The sequence below is a fragment of the Castanea sativa genome, chromosome 1, assembly GCF_040712315.1.
Source record: "Castanea sativa cultivar Marrone di Chiusa Pesio chromosome 1, ASM4071231v1".
Lineage (NCBI taxonomy): Eukaryota > Viridiplantae > Streptophyta > Magnoliopsida > Fagales > Fagaceae > Castanea > Castanea sativa.
The window spans coordinates 5505182-5525306 of record NC_134013.1 but is presented as its reverse complement, the minus strand read 5'-3'; the positions used below and the strand labels follow the sequence as shown (position 1 = coordinate 5525306).

The window sequence follows — 20125 nt, the reverse complement described above, 5'->3', positions numbered from 1 at the left end:
ACCTTGAGTTTTTGGGCTTTTTCTTTTACTTTGCTTGTTTTGCTTATCAAGATGAAACGTGTGTAATTGATATTCGTTTTTATTGCTTGTTGTTTAATCGATTGTGTTATTGTAGTAAGTATCTATGTATCATCACGAGGTAAAAGGCTGTCATTTGGTTGTTAAAAGGGGTCATGATTTTAGCCGAATGATTACTTATTCCACCTTATTGGATCTATAAACATCTTGCAATTAATGCCCCTATTGCAGTCTAGTTGTGCACATTAATGAAGATATTATTGGTATGAAGTGGATTTTTTTCACAATTAAATATAGGGTCTAACTAACGAGTGACTTTAGTTATTAATTAAGATTATACTTTATATTATGATCGTTTAGTCTTTTTATAATACAATGCAGCATATTAAATTCTTCATTAAGGAATGTTTGGAATGTACAAACGCACCCATTAACAAATGGGTTAAAATAAATAATGAATTTATTTATGGGTTATATTATTAAGTGTCTAAAGACATTGGTTAAAGTTAATTTTTTTTAATTGAAATTAATCAGCTTTTTTGGGGAGTCACACATGAGTTAAAAGTCAAAATAGTATATGTGTTTAATGGTTCTTGTTGCTTTCCAATACAATGCAGCCTATTATTAAATAGTCTGGTTAATGTGTGTCCTAAGAGCATACATTAAAATATTTATTTTTGAAAATATTTTTTCGAGAATTAAAAAAGCAGTCAATACTTTTTCAATTCCTGTGAAATTTTTTCAAAAAATAATTAATTATTGTGTGCCCTAAAGGCACACATTAGCAAAATCCTTATTAAATTATTCCTTAACAATGCATAAATGTAAGTCATGTAACCATTAACAAAAGCCTTTATTAATTATGCGTTGTTGAAGTTGTATCAATTAGAGTGTACAATGCCCAGTAAAAAAAAATAAAAAAAATTAGAGTGTACAATGTTTAGTACAAATGTACAATCTCTTTTGAGAGAAGTTTTTGGGCCACATCGACGTGGATCGACTTCCTTAAAAATTGAATGTCATTGCATTGCATGGATCAACATTCATACGACATCATTGTTTGTTTTTGTAAGCGAGACAAACATATGTTGACAACACAAAGTCTAAAAATCAAAACCCTTTAAAAAAATTTAGTTATCTTGTCGATCAGATCCTAAGCATGAAGTGGTGAAGTAGGTGAGAGAGGTCCTCAATCGATTGGTCCGCATGGAGGGCTGGGCTATGTTGAGAGGTCCTCAATCTAGGGCATGCGAACCTCATTGAAACATGTATGAGAGAGAGAGAGAGAGAGAGAGAGAGAGAGAGAGCTAATAATAATGAAAATTTGACAATAAGGCAGGAGGAGAGGCTTTTGTTTAATCCTTAATAAAACACGAAATAGTGTCCAATTATGAAGACCCCTAATAGACAATGTGGTACAAATATTTGTCAAAATTCTAGGACCAAAATTGACTATTTCACCTCTTAACATTGATATTTATTAAAAAAACATTGATTTGCAAATCGTGAATCATCGGAAATAGTAGCGTGAGGCCAATTTGGCTTGATGTTGAGCAGTTCTAGTTGGGTCTGTTCAATCATATTTCACTGGATTACAATACTCCAACCAAAATTATATATATACTAATTGTACATATCCCACCAAAATGAAATACTAATTATATTTATGTATTTAAAGCAATGTGATTAAGGTGCAAGTTAATTTGCATGTTTAGAAATACAAGTATAAGTGCTTGGGGTGTAAGGGGTAAGGGCCGAGATTTAAGTCTCTAGAAGGGAGCTTCACACACATATACACTTAGATTAGGTTAGAAGATAATTTTTATCTTGTATCAAAAAAAGAATTACAACTTTACTATTTGGCTCTTTCTCAAAAAAAAAAAAAAAAACTATTTTGACAAGTGGCAAAATATTAAATACTTAATAATAAATTAATTGAATGATAACGCGATCAATCAGTTTTCCTTATAATTAATGCAAGCGTCATTTTGAAGTTGAACATGAAAGAATGGCATCCAAATTCTTATCCTATCTAATCACCTGAAAGGTAATAACCACCAATAAATTCACAATTCTTGGTGAAACATAACATCTTCTCCTTCCCCCTCGTCTAACAATTGGTTTGAATTTTTTCAAATGTATTTTCTGAGAATTAATTTTTATCTCCTCTTTTTTTAGAGTTAGGCTTCGTTTGGAATTTCATAAGAGAATGGAATGGAATACAATGATCATAAGGGAATGGAAATGAATTGAATAAAATATAATGTATTTAAGTAAGGAGGAGGAATGAAAAAAAAAAGGTAATGAAATTAAGTAACCTTGATTGGATGTTTTAAAATAAAAGAATGGAAAAGAATGAAAATGAATGGAATGTAAGTAATCTTGTTTGGGAGTAACATGAAGGGAATGGAATGGAATGGAATCATTTTATGACAATATTACAATTAGACCCATATTTTAAAATAAATAGTTGAATATATAAGGATATTTTGGAAGTTTTAGTAAAAAATTCATTAAATCTAATTTCATTCCCTCTCATTCCTCTCAATTTCGATGAAAATTTTGAGGTTTTAAGAGAATAGAGAGGATCGAGTGTTCCCTCCTACCTATTCCATTCTCTCCCACTTAAACTCCCAAATAAGGGAATGAAAATTCATTCCCTTCATTAAAACTCCCAAATAAGAGAAGGGAAGTATATTCTAAAATTATTTTTTTCATTCATTTCCATTTCATTCCATTCACTCCTCCCAAATGAGGCCTTAGGGTCAATGCAATGATAAGAAACATATTTTATATTGAACAAATCAACAAATGGATGCATGAGAAGCTAGTTCTCAAAGATAAAAACCAAAGGTTGGATTTGGATACTTGAATTTATATTTTTAATAAATTAATTTTTATTATATTTTTTTTTGATAAGTTTGAAACAAAGGGGGATTTGAAATCATCAATTTTTTAAAATATTGAAATAATTTGAGATTCTATGTAGGATTAAATGTTATTTTAAATCCAATAATTTCAAGTTTTAAGATCCTTTGTGAATTTGACCAAATTTAGGGGTATCAATGTTTGATACAATCCATGTACACGACAACATGACATAGGTTTTACGAGTTACATTTAGTCCTCAGCGAGTTCAGAGTCCAAATTCAAATCCTTAACTTATTTAAATTATATGAACAATATATTTGGATTTTAATCACCTTAGTCCATATCCACATACCCAAACATTATTATCCAAGTGCATCATTGACTTTGAAAAAAAATCCAAATCAAGTAAGCCAACAATATGATAATATGTTTTGCCTTTTTCCATGGAAAAATTTACAAACAAACGCATTGCATGATTGTGATTTGCATAATTATGATGCACGAGAGAATTCTATAGATGAGAAATCGCCAGTGATATTGTAGTAATCTATATTTTCACTACTATTTAAGGGGCTTTCAAGCTATTTAAGCCGTTAACTCTAAATAGTAGGGGGTGTTTGGAAGAAGAGTTTGAGTTATATTGTTTGAGTGTTTTTGATATACGTGTGGGTAAAATAGTGTGTGAAACTCTATGTAATGTTGTTTAAAATGTGAAATGATGTGTTAGAATTAATCTACCAAACACCCCCTTGGATATCCCAAAATATCCCTTCTTAGCTCACTTATAGGCTTTTAACTAAGGGGAGCAAATTCATAAAATGAAAGCTCACAATTTAAAACCTCCCACTAAACCCATGTTCTCAGCAATTTACAATTTCTTTATCTCTCATCCATTTTGAAATTTAAATAAATGCACTGTTTTCCTCCTCATCTCTTATAATTTTTTAAATTTAAACAACACACTCTATTTTCTTTTCTTGTTTCTTCTACCTTTTCTTTTATTTTGAACAAAAAAATTTCTAAGCATTCAGTAAAATCAAACTCACCACAAATTTTCTGTACACAAAAAGAAATGAATAAATAGAAAATTATGATACTAAACAAAAAAAAAAAAAATTGAATTTATTATTTTGTATAGTTCATTAGTTTGTTATATACCATGAGTGTGTTTGATAAATATGCTTTGGGCATTGACCAAAAAACTTGCATTATAAAAAATGATGTGAAAAATGTTGTATCATTAATATTTCTTTTAAAAAAAAATTACTTGTATATTTTTATAATTAAAAGATAGATGGGTGATAATAGGTGAAGAAGTGTTTGTTTGTCAACCATTTTTTATTTAAAAAATAAGGGTTAAAGTTTTAACATCTTAAACTTGTTATACTTTTATTTAAAAATGGATTTTAAATATCTGAAGGTTAGAATTATTATTATTATTTTTATATTCAATAGCTATTGTGGGAGGATTTGAATTTATGAATGATGTCAATTAAGTTACAAGGTCTTAGCTAGAGGTTTAGATTTATGTGAATTAAAAAAAAAAAATATATATATATATATATATATTATTAAAAAATGCCTCTAAGAACTCTTTTTTTTTTTTTTGAGAAATACTGCAACTTTTATTATGAAGAGGATAAGTACACAGCATCATGAAACACCAAAGATTCAATCAAAAATGGACATTCCTTTATCCAAGTTACAAAGCTCTGAATACCCTTGGCATGTTGTGCTAAAGCATGTGTCGGTTTGTTGCCTTGCCGTCGCACGTGTTGAACTTAAGAGCGTCTAAAATCATGCAACTTAAGCTGAATACCTTCCATGACGTCTTGCAGCTGGTGGTGTGGTGGAGCCTGATAGAATAGTGAAAACCATGTTGGAGTCAGTCTCAAAAATCACGTCACGTACGCCTACATCCCATGCAAACGAGACCACCACGTCCAAGGCTTTTGCTTTCGCTTCCAAGGGACCCAGAGGTAGGTGTAGGCGGCAATGACTACTCCCTCATGGTCATGGATGACAGAATTGATGCCCACTGTTTCGAGACCCTTGAAGAGTGTTGTGTCGATGTTGATCTTGAACCACGAGTATGAGGGTGGGATCCAACAAGCATCTAGTGGGCTCATGAATTGAGGGTGCTGAAGTAGGCTGCCTGGAAATCCTCAAGAATGGTGCGAGCCTTGTGTAAGATCTCGTTGGTGGACTGTCTCGGAAAGCCATGTTGTGCTTTGTTTCGGTTTACCATATACCCCATGCAACAATGACGACTAGCTCAAGCACATCCTGGCCAACTTGTTGCATGAAAATGAGATACCATAGAATGTCAATGAAGTCCCTGTAGTGTACACCTTTATTGTCAAAGGGGATACCCGTGGCATCCCACACATCACGTGCGTATGTGCATTCCCAAAAGAGATGTCCGCTAGTTTTAGACACCAATCTGCATGCTTTGCATGTGGGATCGTCTAGCACTTGGCGAGAGTAGAGGTTCGACTTGGTAGGGAGAATATTACGGCTCGCTCTCTATGTAAAGGTTTTCAACTTGTTCGGGACATTGAGGCTCCATATTTTTTTCCAGAACTGACCTTGGTTGTTGGTATTTGAGGCTCCCTCCATTGTCTTTGACGGGATTAGAGATAAGGCAACTTTGTAGGCGCTGATTACAGTGAAAGTGCCCTTAGGTGTGTAAGCCTGTATCATGCAGTCTTTGGTGCATCTATTGCTACGTGGGATGTCGAGTATGGCTTGAGCATCATTAGGGAGGAAGACACATTTGACCAGGTCGATTTTCCACTCTCTTGTGACTTCATCGATAAGCTCCGAAACAGTTGCAGTAGCAGACAGAGTGTTTTGATGAGAGATGACTTGGAATGTAGAAGGCTTTGGGAACCATTTATCTCTCCAAATCTGTATCAAAGTGCCATCACCCACCCGCCATTTATGTCCGGTTTTATCAATGTCCTGTGCAGACATTATACTTTTCCAAGCATAGGAGGGTTTTTGTCCAAGTTAAACATGGAGGAAACCATGGTCAGGGATGTAAAGTGCCTTTAAGAACTTATGTAAAGAGATTATTTTCATATTAATTTTGAGGAGGAAAATATAATTCTACTATATAGTCATGGGTGCATGTGATTTAAATTTGAAAAATAAAAATAAATTTATTAGTAGATTTAATGAGAATCCTCAAACGGCAAACTCTGCGGTCCTATTGAGTGTAATTGCCGTACAACCTACAAGTTAAAATGGGAAAGCGCCCAATGGACCTTATTCAACCCGGCCCGTATGTCACTTAAACTTCTCGACCCGAATGTGAGGAAAAAAACGCGGGAAAATTCGCTTCTAGGGCACAAACAAAAAGAAGCCAAATTTTCTTCACTTCACTCATTGCGACTTCACCGCCATTTCTTGCATTTCAATCAGCTTGAGAAAATCGTTGACAATGGAGGCCAACAATGACATTGAAGATATGGAGGAAGAGGAGGAATTCGGATTCTCGAGAAACTATTTTCTCGCGAAAGAATTGGGAAGCTCGGGAAAGAAATCCACTCGCAAGCTCTCTGAAATTAACCTCGTCGACGAACAGGTACTCGCTCTTAAAATCTAGGGTTATTAATCTTCACAAAAATATCAAAAAAATTTCAATTTAGTTTATTTTTGTGAAATTTATGTTTAGGAACTGAGGGCAGCGGCGTCTAATATTGAGCCAAAGCACGAGAAAGAGGTCGTGGCTTTGACGAACAGCTACAAGAGTTTGTACTCCAAATGGGTTTTCGAGCTAAGGTGTGTGCTCTGCTTTATTTAATCAAGAAATGAAGGAGTTGTTCTTTATATATATATATATGTTATGGAATAGAGGTGCGTTTGTTTAGTTGTGGTGTTTGAAATAGTTTGGTGTGTAGTGATTTGTTTTGTTTTGTTGAGAGTGATATTGAGCTGAAATCACTTCAATTGTGACAAATTTAGGGTAAGCATTGTTACAATTGTTTGTGTGTGTATGAGTACCTAGATTGTTTCATTCATATGGATACCTAGATTTAGTATTGGGATAGTATTTGTTTTTGTTAATCTGTGATGGGTGTGTTATTTTGTGGTTTTTAGTTTGCATAGCGTGAACTGTGCAAATGATTGGTACCTATGTTAGGGAGCCAGTTGTGCACGTTTAGTTAATTGATATTAGATGGGCTTGTATGGTGTTTACGGTGATGGAACGAAGATGGTGTGAAAGAATTTGGAGAAAGAATTACAGGCCTCGTGATGAGCTGGGAAGGGTTGAACCCTCTTTCTGGATGACTGATGGGACTAAAATACGGACTCCAGAGGTCCTGGTCGATGAGGATGAATACTGTAGGCTGGAAGAGGCGTACTGATCAGCACAATTGAGTAAATCAAAATAGAATCAATGGATAAGATGAAGGATGAAAATAATCAGCATAGAACAAAATTTATGCTGAAAAATGATTATAATTATCCTGGCATGGCATGATATCAGATGTTGATGTCTTGCTGCTAAAAAAGAATAGTAGCAGCAGCCAGAGTAATGGAACAGTAATAGACTGAAAAGAATTTGATGGGCTTGGAGCAAGGTGGTGCAGGAGCAAGTGTATTTTTATCTCTCTTATTGGTCTAGTTTCTCACCATTTATATCAGCTTTTTTTCCCCCGCATGAACAATGGAACTGACCATGAAGCCTTGCTTATTGGATTAGAACTAGCTGTGGAAAAAAGCTAATTTCTCAGGAATTTTAGACCAAGCTTCCGATTAATTTTGATTTTGGCTAGCTTTTAGTGCCAATCTTCTATAAATTTCTTCCTAGTAGTATCCCCCACTACTAAAAAAGATGCTCACTTAAAATATCCCATATGCATTGGCAAGAACAAGGGAAGGAGTCATATTTATCTTGATGGTAGCAAGAGTAACAATAATGTTTATAATGCTACAGCAGGGGTGTCAAAGAAGCAACCTCAACTTGAAAATCAAGAAGATTCATGTATTTGTAGATTTTCAACCTAGAGAATAATCTTGGTCCAACCCAAAACGAAATATACTTTAAGAAGAAAATTGAGGGGTTTCATCTTTGAATAGTTACTCAGGAAAGCAAGATGGTACTGGAGGGAAACCTGTTAACTATGATTTCATAGTCACCTTACCCTAGTAAACCCGGCACCTTTGAGAATTGAGGATAACAGGGGCATTGTCCTCACTTTCAGAGAAATGCATGACTTTATAGCTCATGTGCTGCCCTTCTCTTGCTTGGCGTTGGATATTTACTGTTTGATAGGACCAGACAACTGCTGACATCTGAAAATACTCTTTCTTAAAATGTTGTTGTGAAGTATGTATCTATTTATATCTTTAACTGCCGGATAGGTTATTACTTAAATGTGAAACTTGCAGAACTCATAGGTTGTGATATTGATCTTATGAGGAACAAAATCAATGCCCCAGGCTAGGACTCACTTATATAGCAAACAAGACGGTCTGGAATGGGAATTCTACTTTGAATGGGTTTCCAAAGCCCAAGCAAGGCGGCGAGTGTCAAGGTCTCAGGGTGAGGGGTGAGAATCAATCTGAATTCTAACATTGGATGGGCTACCAATAGGCTGAAGTGTAAACCTTTTATTTGAGCTTAGCCCTGATTGACCAGCTCAACATGGGAAGATGAGAAATCTCATTCAATTAGAAATGGTATTAAAAAATGGAACACCGAAAGAGTTAACCACTGAGCTGTATGACGTAGGAAACTCTCAAGTACAGTTCTAAGGGAAGGAATTTACCTGCCTATTCTGAGCAAAACTACAGAGGGAAACTTTTAACTCATTAACCAAATATTATCTGGAAGGGTAGAGAAGGTAAAGTGTTTTCCCGAAAAACCATGGAAGCTACTGGGAAACAGAAACGCTTGAACTAAGTTGGCAGTGGTACCAAAGTAATGGACTATCTTTGGGAAGAATAGCATACCAGTAGAGAAGCTTCTGCCAAGCATTTATGGTTATATGAGAGGATAAGCATCCTTACTGCACCTTTATGTGGTACAGGGACTTTTCCAAAGGTTCTTTGGCACAAGGGTTAGTTTCAGTTTGAGACATTGCTTCTTTTGAGGTATGTGTCTCTGCTGTATTCACAGTAGACAGTATCTTTATTTTTATGTTATTTTACGTTGCCCTTAAAGATAGGTACTCTATTTATAATTCTAGGTGATACTTCATCCATACTTAGCAAATGCAACTTAAGGTTGTACCTAGCGCACAAGGCTCCCACTTTTGCAAGGTCTGAGAGAGGTTATGGTAGGCAGCCATACCTCCAATTTATTGGAGAGGCTGATTCCCGGACTCAAACCCACAACCTTGTGCTTGTGCTTTTGGTGGAAGGCACTTGTCATTGCAAACCCAACTTTGTACTTTTAAAAATTTTGCACCTAGCAGAGACTTAGTTCATGCATAACTGCACATTGCTTAGAATCTTAGATGACTTTGAGGAATTGATTAACAGGTTAACTATGTATTATTGTTGGTGTACTTGTTTTCTCTTTTTTATTGTCATGCTTGGAAAGTTATGTAACTAATATTGTATGTTATTGGAAATCTCTTCATGTGTTTTAGCTGTTCTTTTCAATTTAGCAGATGTGGTTTTGGCCTTCTGATGTATGGATTTGGATCTAAGAAAGCTTTGATTGAAGATTTTGCTTCAACCGCGTTGACTGACTATTCTGTAGTTGTAATCAATGGCTATCTTCAAGCAATTAATATTAAACAGGTATCATTTGCTCAAACACAATTTGAAGGTGATAAGTGCTTACTTCACTGCTTGCTATTTATATTGATGTATCTATTTTTAGAAATAAACCAATGAGCTATAACTCAATCAGTATTTCTTCCTTCCATTTTTATGGATGGAGGGTGAGGTCATGGGTTCATGACCCATTGAGTGCATGTATAACTTACCAATCAAAAAATCTGTTAGTCCTTCACCAAAAAAAAATAAAAAAAATCTATTAGCAGACATAGATTTAACAAAAATTGTTTCCACTACTGAATTGCAAATGGAACACAATATACACTATAAAAAATTAAGGAGGCTATGTACTGTTTATTGACCTTTTGTTCTCCCCATGCTCCATTACTGATCTCTGCTGTTTGAAATGTAGGTTGTGATAGCCTTAGCTGAAGTTCTATGGGATCAATTGAAAAGCAAACGAGCGACTTCTTCAGGGAACCTGCCTAAAGCTCAACAGCCATTTAATTCTCGGTCCATGGATGATCTTCTTGCATTTTTGAATGGATCAGAAGCAGAGGATAAAGATTGTTTCATATGTGTTGTTATTCACAACATTGATGGACCTGCATTAAGAGACTCTGAAACTCAACAGTATCTTGCGCAAATAACTGCTTGTTCTTGCATCCGTATTGTTGCTTCAATTGACCATGTGAATGCACCTCTTTGTAAGTATTTTTGTTATTATAATAATTATTTCAGAGAGATTAAGTTAGCACTTAGCAGTGTGCATGTTAATTTCTTGTCTAATTACTAGCAATAGTATTATGATTTCATACCACAGGACATTTTTTTCTTCATTGTGCTTTTGCATTGTTCAACTATCTCAATCAAATTTTTGTTGTTAATTCTATTAGTGTGGTTGAAGTTAAATTGTTCAATTATTTTAGGTAAATATGTCTTTTGCAAGTGAGAATTTTGATGTTGGGTGTGAAGGATTTGATATGCATTCGATTCTCTTATTCTTCAAAGTTTTGAATTTCTTCATTGAAAGAGGAAAGGTCTAAATGAAGGGATTGGTCATTCATTTAGGCTAGTTTGGGATCTGACTTTTCTCGTGGTAAGCCACAAAAAGGTATTGGCCAATTTGTCATCCTTCCCTGCAACTGCAAGTGGATAACAAAATATTTCCATGTTGACTATTTGGTAGTGTATATTTGTATGTTCGTATCTTCATTGTAACAAAGTGTCTGCATGGAAAGAATATGCCAATTTGAAGCATTTCAGAGATAGAATATTCTGGATATTACTGTTTTTTTTTTGTGTGGTCTTTGAGCCTAATTACCATATCCTAATTTGGTTGACAGTGTGGGACAAGAAGATGGTTCACACACAGTTCAACTGGTGTTGGTATCATGTTCCGACCTTTGCACCATACAAGGTTGAAGGAATGTTCTTTCCTTTAATTCTCGCACATGGCAGTACCGCTCAAAGTGCCAAAACTGCTGCAATAGTTTTGCAGAGTTTGACACCCAATGCCCAAAGCGTTTTCAGAGTTCTTGCAGAATATCAGCTGTCTCATCCTGATGAAGAAGGCAAGAAGCTCTCCGTACTTTTAAGGAATTTTGCTGTGAATTTTAGTTTTTATATATTTAGTCTTTTTTTTCTTTCTTTCTTTCGTTTTCAGGGATGCCAATTAACAATTTGTACACAGTCTGTAGAGAGCGTTTCCTGGTCAGCAGCCAGGTTACATTGAACTCCCATTTGACAGAATTTAAAGATCATGAATTGGTCAAGACCAGAAGGCATTCGGACGGCCAGGATTGCTTGTACATCCCTCTCATGACTGAGGCACTTGAAAAACTATTAATGGAGATTAATCAATAACTTTTTCATGTCCTATTTGTGTTTATATAATCCTCTTGGAAAAAAAAAAAAATTTAAGATTGAATTTCCTTCTCTCAGACCAAAAGAAAATCTCCTCTTGGATGGTGTTTTTCCAAACGCATTTTAATGCAGAAATCAATAGATTTTTGTTCTTATGATCAAAAAACAGTTCTTTGTTTAAAACAAAATTAAAAAAAAAAAACATTTCTTTGTTTTTTTAAAACAAAATTAAAAAAAAGATCCAATTTGTTGGTTTTTATTTATTTATTAATTTCTGGCCATTTAACTGAACCTTGAAAATAAAAATAAAACTCCACTATAACATAGCATTTAAGAGTCTAATATGTTCTTAGAAATGTGGTACCTGGGAATTTGGACAATTGGGATGTAAGTATGTCATTTTGATTTGATTAGGAATATGATTAAATTATTGAGAGTGTGAGATTCTTATGTTTAGTATAATCCTAAAAAATCTATATAAATTACTCATTTTCTCCAAACATCTTTAGTTTTATAAATACATTGTCACTTTAATGATTTTTTTTTGATACAAAATATAATTCTATTTTAACTTAATCTAAATGTATATGTGTGTGAAGTCCTTTTTTGGAGAATTGAACTCCGGCCCTTACCTCCCACACCTCACAAGCATTTATACTTGTGAAGTGACTATCGCACCAAGAGTGTGCGGTGGTATCACTTTAATGATAAAAATAACATAAGTTGTGAATTAAGTCAAAGATACTATTTCTCAAAAAAAAAATCAAAAATATTAAATAATAGAGTAACATTAACCCATGCGATACAAAAATAATTATTTTATGGTTTATCCAAATATCGTACCTTTTCAATTAATGTTATTATATTATGAAAATACTAAAATAATTCCCAATAGAGATAAAAATCAAAGAAAAAAACTAGTTGTTAATATATATAATTTTTTAAAGAAACTAATTATTAATATGATTGAGCATATCTAATTAAATGAGAATCTATAGTCGAGTTAAAAAAAATGGGACCAAGACTTGGTTATATGAAAAGATAATCATTAAAGGTGAATAGAACCATAGTATATAAAAAAATGAGACCAATATTTTTTTTTTTTTTTTGAAATGAGACCAAGACTTGCTGGCTATTTGATTGGATTGGCTATACATGTCTAGCCAATGTCCAAAGGATGTGATGTAACTAGTGGCGATGTAACCAGTGTCAGAGTCAGGATTTCAACTCAGGGGGGCAAGATTAAATGACATTTCGATACTCATTATTATGATAATGTTTCTTCATAAGCTCAATTAACTACATGTGTGTGTATGTATTTTATATTATTAAAATAAAGAAAACAAAAATAATCAAATTATAGTAAATAAATAAAAAAATCTAAATACATAATGTTGAAATTAAAATAAATTGAGAAAATAAATTAATGTAGGAGTGTTAGGAATATAATAATATACCTATAAAGTTGTATTAATTTTTCAGTGCCTTGCATTCTTTTAAAAAAAATTGTAGAATTAAGCATATGTTTCTTTATTTGTTTAAGTAGTTAAAATTAAGATTTATAGAAAGGGTATGAAACTATGAAAAAATTAGAAGAAAATATAAGTCATGTCAAGGATACAATAAAAATTCACAGCAATTTCACAACATTCCTCAACTTAGCACATCATCTCATACATGTGGGTTATTAGAAAAAAAATTAAATCATATATTGTGATTTACATCCTGAATGGAAAGAACACAAAGTATATTTTTTTAATGCTCTATACACAAAAAGAAGGTGATTTCAATTTTTTCATCATTGACCTTTTTTATGTCTAAAAAATACCAATTTGTAATTTGTAGTTTGTATTATATACTGTGACCCTGTGAGAAGTAAAGAAATTCTATAATAGTGAATTTAACTATTTAAATGGTCCACTAGGAAAAGACGAAAACTAGTATAGTGATTGTTTTTTTCTCTTATAGTAACATGCTTTCTGATATGTGTAGGGGCAATTTAGGCTTTCTAACATCAAACTCTATCACTATATTATTATATAAGCTTCTAAAAAAAAAAAAAAAAAACTACTATATACAAATTATGGGGCAGGTAGGGGGGCAGCTGCCCCCTCTCGCCCCCCCTTGGCTCCGCCCCTGGATGTAACACAATATTGTTTCAATGAAATTCTCTCTCTTACGTCTAAAAAAAAAAAAGAAAAAAAAAGAAATGATAATCATTAAAGGTGAATAGAACCATAGTATATAAGTTGAATATATATTTTATAGCACACACTTTATTGAGAAACTTATATATCTTTTTTTTTATATATATATTTTTTTAAATTATTGATACAATAAAATTTTAATCTATAACTTTTATATAATAATTATTTTTATTATTAGGTTAAAGTACCAATCGATTTATAAGTATAAGTAGAGTTCGTAGTTTTTTATTTGATAACAAAATACTGATATATTAGTTAAGTTAATTGAAACTCACGTACCAATAAAATGATATCAAATAATATACATATACTCAAATAACATTCATATAATTGGACGTTGTACTTGTATTACAACATCTCTATGACTAGTCACTACAATTAGTTTATGGTGTAGGTAGAGTTTGAATTACAAATTTTTTATTTAACAATAAAATACTTTTTTTTATAATCATTTAACGATAAAATACTAATATATAGTTGACTGAAACACATATACCAATAAAATGATATCAAATGACATATATATACTCAAATAACATTTATATACATTTAATGTTTATATTCGATGTTGTACTTGTATCACAACATCTCTATGACTAGTCACTACATTTATTTGTTTACACATTTCCTCGTCTTGTGAAACTCGTAACCGTGTGAAACATCTTTTTCTAGTTTTTGTTTTTGAAGGATATATCTTCGGCTTTAATAAAGCAAATTAAGGAAAGTCTAATATTTCTGGTTAGAAGTCTTAAGAAGATTTCAAAGACCCATTCTCATCTTATCTTCAAAGACTCGACAAATTCAGTTTTGTTGCGTTACGTCAATTATTGGAACTGTGTACTGACTTGCCACGCTGTGTCACCATTGGATGAACCTCAAATAGATATAAACGATAACGATGATAGACCCTTAATTTGTAATTTGCAAAGACAGGAAATACAAATCTAGTATTTCATTATCTTCACTAATTCTATTAACACATAAAAAAAAGTTACCATTTTTATCATAACTACCTTACGCGATAGGATATATGGATGTTACTTTTATATTAATTAATTGTTATTTATTAATTTTAATTTTAATACTATATAAAAAAGTTATAATTTTTTTCTACATTTATATGACTAGCTATATGTAAAAGTAACATGGACTTATCACTTTTTTTTCGTCACTCACGTATTATAATGTGATGAGTTATAAGTAATGAAGTTATGGACCCATTATTTGACTTTCACTATTTGAGTTATGATAAAAATTGTGTTTTCTTACGTATTACTAAAATTTTTATAAAAAATTATAAAACCACATAAAATGTCACAATTTGTACCATAATTATTCACTTAATAAATGGTGAATGGTGAAGAAAAAATAACAAATTGTATAAATGTGACGAACAAGTTGTCACAATTTACGGAAGATGTTTGTAGCAAAAATTAAGAAATTTTATGTGTTACTCCATTTTATTTTTCCTTTTAATTGTACACACAACGGTAATTTTAACAAACCCTCAAAATTAAAAAAAAAAAAAAAAAAACAGTAATTTTAACAGCGTTTGACGTTCTATCCATGCCGTCCAAACGAATCGATTCGCCGCATTAGATGCGATTTAACAGCCAATGACATGTTGCCACCGCACAATCCAGGGTACTTTTGTAATGTGGGCACAAACAGTAAGTGCAGCTCATAAACCACGTGGCAAATTAGTATTAGTATAACACAGAAATCAGAGGACTCATGACTGCAGAGAATCAAAATCCTTGTTCTTAGGCCCTCTTATCCTTACTTTTGTATTTTTGTTTCTTTGATATAAGAATATTTAAACAGCTCCAAAATTTTTAAAGACAGAAAAAACAAAAAGACAGAAGCTCACATATGATATCATCTCTCTCTCTCTCTCTAAGCTCAACCACTACCCGAGTTTCTCTCGATTTGTTACGATGATTTAAAGTCCAGTTTCCGTCATAGGCAAATCCGAGGTCACTTTTCTGAAAATTTTCGTAAAGTTTAAGGATTTTTACAAGTATTGGTGGAAAAAAAAAATTATATATATATATATATATATATATATATATATATTTGTTTTTCCGGGAATTTGAATTCTTGGGAAAGGAAAAAATGTGGGGATTTGGGGGTAAATATTATTGGGGAAGAAGGGAAAGGGGTGGGAAAATAGAAGGGATAGTGGTGGTGTTTGCTTGGTTGTCTAGCCAGGAGAGGCACTTGAAGAACTACGTGCAGCTCTACTCGTGTTTGGGTTGGAATTCACTCATCTGTCACCCTGAGTTTCTCAATTCGTGAGTTCCAATTTTGTTCTTAATTAATCTGAATTGGGTCTATTTATTTTTCTTAAAGTTGTTGTCTTTAATGTGTGTTTAGCTTTTCTTGATTCTATTGGTTTTTTTTTATTTATTTAATTTTTACTGAGTTTGCGAGGTTGAGATATATGAAATCATGGCTAAACAAAATCGGCTATCTGGGTTTGGTTTAGATTTGCGAATTGTGTGCACCAATAAAGTGAAAGTTGGCATCTTTAGTTTTATGGAAGTTTATGTGCTACTACTTTATTGGCTCCAAATTTGTTCTATCAAATGTATGTGTGTTTTTGTATTTTTAGGATAAGTTTGTTGCTATTTTGGTCCATGATTTTGTTAAAGGTAGTTTATTTATTTATTTATTTTGATAAGTATTAATGGTAGTTTATTAATGTCTCTTTGAACAATCAATCTTCAACTGTTTCAAAATCACTGTATTTTTGGTAAGATAACACAAATCACAAATTAATGGGCTGTTTTGCAATTTACAGTTGCAGGCTTATAATAAGATTAGTATTTGTTAGAATGACTACTGGGTCTTATTCAATTGCTACTATCAGAATAAAAGTTGCACTATATAATTCCTCTTTTTTGTGCACATATGTTGATTTGGACTTTATGTTTAATCCGCCCAGGTTTTTCCCGGAGAAAGCCGCAACTCTGGCAGCTGACATTGTCAATGAACTTGTTCAGGTCAGTGCTAAAATTAGTTGCAACTACCATTGGTGAAAAGCTTTTATTCAGTTACTCCTTTAACCTATTCCTATTGAAATTTTTATGGAACTTCGATGCATTGGAAATCCTGCTTGAGTTGTATTGCCATTGATTTGGGTGGGGTATTCGTAATTACAAATAGAAAGAAAAGAGTTGCAGTATCTGTTTACCTTTTGCATCCATATGTCTTCCTCTGGTTTCAAATGATTTACTTAAAGGGTAAAATTTAGGTATAGTTCCTTTGGTGCGGTACCTGAGGTTCATCAACTAAATTAAAAAATGTGGTTGCATTGATCAATAAGTCACATGATTAAATTAATTGTACTTGGGAACAATAACATTGTTTACACTACATTTGTCAAAGCAACCATGTGGTTAAATTTAATTAGGCAACCTAAGGAACTATACCTATGTTTTTCCCTTCCTTAAAAGTACTATAGCACTTTATATGTTCCTCTTCCACAAGTAAAACTGAATACTCATGCTCAAGTTTGTGAAAGGGTTAGCTAATAATTGCCTTGTTTTATATTTTGATTAGGAGCTAAAAATTAGGCCACGCCCTGTAGTCCTTGCTTCTTTTTCGGGTGGTCCTAAAGCTTGCATGTACAAGGTCCTTCAGGTAATTTCTTCTAAAGTTTCAAGTGACCTGAGTATGTGATTTTTTAAGGGTTTCCCTTTACACGGTACCATTGCAGGTATCAGAAAGCTTTCTCTTTTGGTGATAGATATGTAAATAGATTTTCCTTTTTTAGCAGATAATTGAAGGAAAGTGTGAAGGACTGGAAAATCTGGTATGCTCTTCTTTTTTTCTCCCTCCTCCCACTTCCCTTTTGCAATTAAGCAGATAGCATTATATATTAATCCAATTTTATTGCATAAAAGCAATAAAATACATTCCAAGGTGAAACTCATTATGTTTAATTTCCCGCAGTCTCTATATGGTGGGGGCAAAATAATTTTTTTCTCATATTTGCAAAGCTCATATAGTTTAAGAATTTCGGTGTCCAAATTTAACTATTGTTACTATTATTTTTTTCTCATGAAGGATGACTTCCAACTGGTTAGAGACTGTATATCTGGCCATATCTATGATTCCAGTCCAGCAGACTTTACCAGCGATGTGGGTACAAGATTTCTTCTTCACCCAACTATTCTCAACATGTCCCAACCACCAAGAATAGCATCATGGATAGTCCACAGCATTGCTTCTAGTCTTGATGCCCTCTTCCTCAGCCGACTTGAATCACAGCGTGCCGAGTATTGGCAGACTCTGTACTCCTCTGTTGTAAGTATATATGAGGACTTAGTACCATTCAAAGTATTCACTTCCTTTTCTTCTGTTTTTATACAACTTTGTTTTCTGCAGAACATGCGGGCCCCATATCTCATTTTATGCTCTGAAAATGATGATCTTGCTAATTATGAAACTATCTGCAATTTTGCTCAACGACTACAAGATCTTGGGGGTGACATTAAGCTAGTGAAATGGAATGACTCTCCTCACGTAGGTCTGCTTCTAAACTTACTGACTATGTTAATATCAACCATGGAAAATGTTAAAACTACTACCGATTAAACTATAAAAGTTTTACAAACTAACGTGGCATGAATGCGATTAGTGCTACATCGACAACATAATAAATAAAACCTTGAATTACTTTTTTGTTTAATGTTTGAAAGTTAACACATTAGTTTTTTGTATTTGTGTGGTAAAATTCATAGCAGCCATAGCATCACTCTATTAACCTTAGTAAGTGTATTAATTAACACTACAGAAACTATCCTAGTTGCATACTGACTGCACTCAAATACACAATCAAAATTGCTCCAATTGTTTTCAATTGTGGTAAAGAAATGCCAAATACACAGATTACCACCCCTTAAAGCATACCTCTACTCTGATCAATAGCCCACTTCATTAATTAATGTTTGAAAAAAGAAAAGAAAAAGACTCATAAGTCAATATTGTACATTCAAATGACATTGTTTGATCGATCTTAATTTTGTTTCCATTTACTCCTATAGACCATGCTGTGATATTTTCAAAAGATTATTGTGTGACTCTATCCTGTCACAGGTCATTATCGGCATTATCCGATTGACTATAAGGCTGCTGTGACTGAGCTCCTTGGTAAAGCAGCTAAAGTTTATTCTCAAAGAATTCGTCGACTTGAAGGGGAAAGGATGGGCATAGAGGGAACACGTGACGAGATCCTTGAGCCAATTGACGACTTGAGGAAAGCAACAACAAACTCAAGTAGTTTTCAGGGGCTTGCTTTAGGACCAAGTGACCATTACTTGCCCAGTTCGATGGAGTACTATGATGGGAGAGACGTTGGGTCGGTGCAAGATGATCGTAAGGAAGGTTTGATCCACCTTCAAAATCTACCAAGCATTAATGCTCATGGTGTTCTTGGTCAAATCCTTTTTGATGTGTGTGTACCCAAGAATGTGGAAGATTGGGATATCAAATCAAGTTCTTCAAATGGACGCCTATTTACTTCCACAAGGAGGCATACTCCATTTAATCCCATCAAATGCATACGCCGCTCTAGACTATAATCTCTCATGCACTAGTTCTCGCTTTCTCGGTGCATGTCTATGAAAAATTTGTTGGATTAATATTTGGTCCAAAGCAGTATGTCCATGACATGTGAAGTGTATGATGTGCTGTTTTTGTAGGCAATAAGAATTTTGCATAATTTTGAGCTGATGGCCTCTTTTTAACAACAATGTAGATAATTTACTCTCGGACATAGATGACATACAAAAATTTTTTCTACCGAGGAAGTTTCGATGTATATCAACCCTGTCAGGATTAATGTATATGAAATATGTATTTGATAAAGTTTTATTTTTATTTTTTATTTTTTTCATATATGCCAATTTATTTGTTTTAAGTCACATTTTTTGTCTCACTCTTAAACAAATTGACAGCTCGAAAGCGGTTTTCCAAAAAACTAGTTGCTAGAAGTAGAACTAGCCGGCACTGCCAGAACCGATCGGCACATGCAATTTTGATCGGTTCTGTCAACATCAATTGACATATAAATAGTCCTACTCTTGCCAAACAAACACTCAATGGACGATGTGCCAAATCATTTGTTTAAGTAAGCACTAATAAGAAGCTAGGGAACCAGCAACAAACAAGTAGGCAAAATTGTCCTCTCTAATTTTATATCAGTATCATCATATAATATTGTACTCCTAACAAAAAATTGTATCTTGAGCTTGATGGGTCATTATTTTATAATTGGCATGCTAATTGTGAAACAAAAGAAAATCATTTTTAAATGGTAGTGGTGGTAGTTGGCATTGTGGCTAAATTATCAAATGCTTTATTACTTTTATATTTTTACAAGTGGGAATCCTAGAGTTTACATCTACTTTTCTTTAATT

General features: G+C 33.2%; 3 protein-coding genes across 4 annotated transcripts; 2 read left to right on the top strand and 1 right to left on the bottom strand.

The window, feature by feature from the left end:
* Positions 1-4695: 4695 nt before the first annotated feature.
* On the bottom strand, positions 4696-5865 carry LOC142636862 (uncharacterized). Its single transcript, XM_075811181.1, has 2 exons — positions 5478-5865; positions 4696-4745 (listed from the first exon to the last, which is right to left on the bottom strand). Exons 1-2 carry the CDS (start codon positions 5863-5865, stop codon positions 4696-4698), a joined length of 438 nt encoding a protein of 145 aa, XP_075667296.1.
* A 352-nt stretch (positions 5866-6217) lies between these two features.
* On the top strand, positions 6218-11583 carry LOC142622297 (origin of replication complex subunit 2). Its single transcript, XM_075795748.1, has 6 exons — positions 6218-6478; positions 6569-6675; positions 9516-9648; positions 10040-10334; positions 10974-11201; positions 11294-11583. The coding sequence occupies exons 1-6, from the start codon at positions 6335-6337 to the stop codon at positions 11491-11493; spliced, it is 1107 nt and encodes a 368-aa protein (XP_075651863.1). The 5' UTR covers positions 6218-6334; the 3' UTR covers positions 11494-11583.
* A 3945-nt stretch (positions 11584-15528) lies between these two features.
* On the top strand, positions 15529-19602 carry LOC142628658 (uncharacterized). Of its 2 annotated transcripts, none has more exons than XM_075802709.1 (7): positions 15529-15994; positions 16648-16705; positions 17265-17345; positions 17479-17517; positions 17772-18011; positions 18093-18234; positions 18804-19602. In XM_075802709.1, the coding sequence occupies exons 1-7, from the start codon at positions 15816-15818 to the stop codon at positions 19286-19288; spliced, it is 1224 nt and encodes a 407-aa protein (XP_075658824.1). In that variant the 5' UTR covers positions 15529-15815; the 3' UTR covers positions 19289-19602. The 2 variants fall into 2 exon arrangements, with proteins under 2 accessions (XP_075658824.1, XP_075658830.1); XM_075802715.1 differs by having other exon boundaries at positions 15530-15994; positions 17482-17517.
* Positions 19603-20125: the final 523 nt, after the last annotated feature.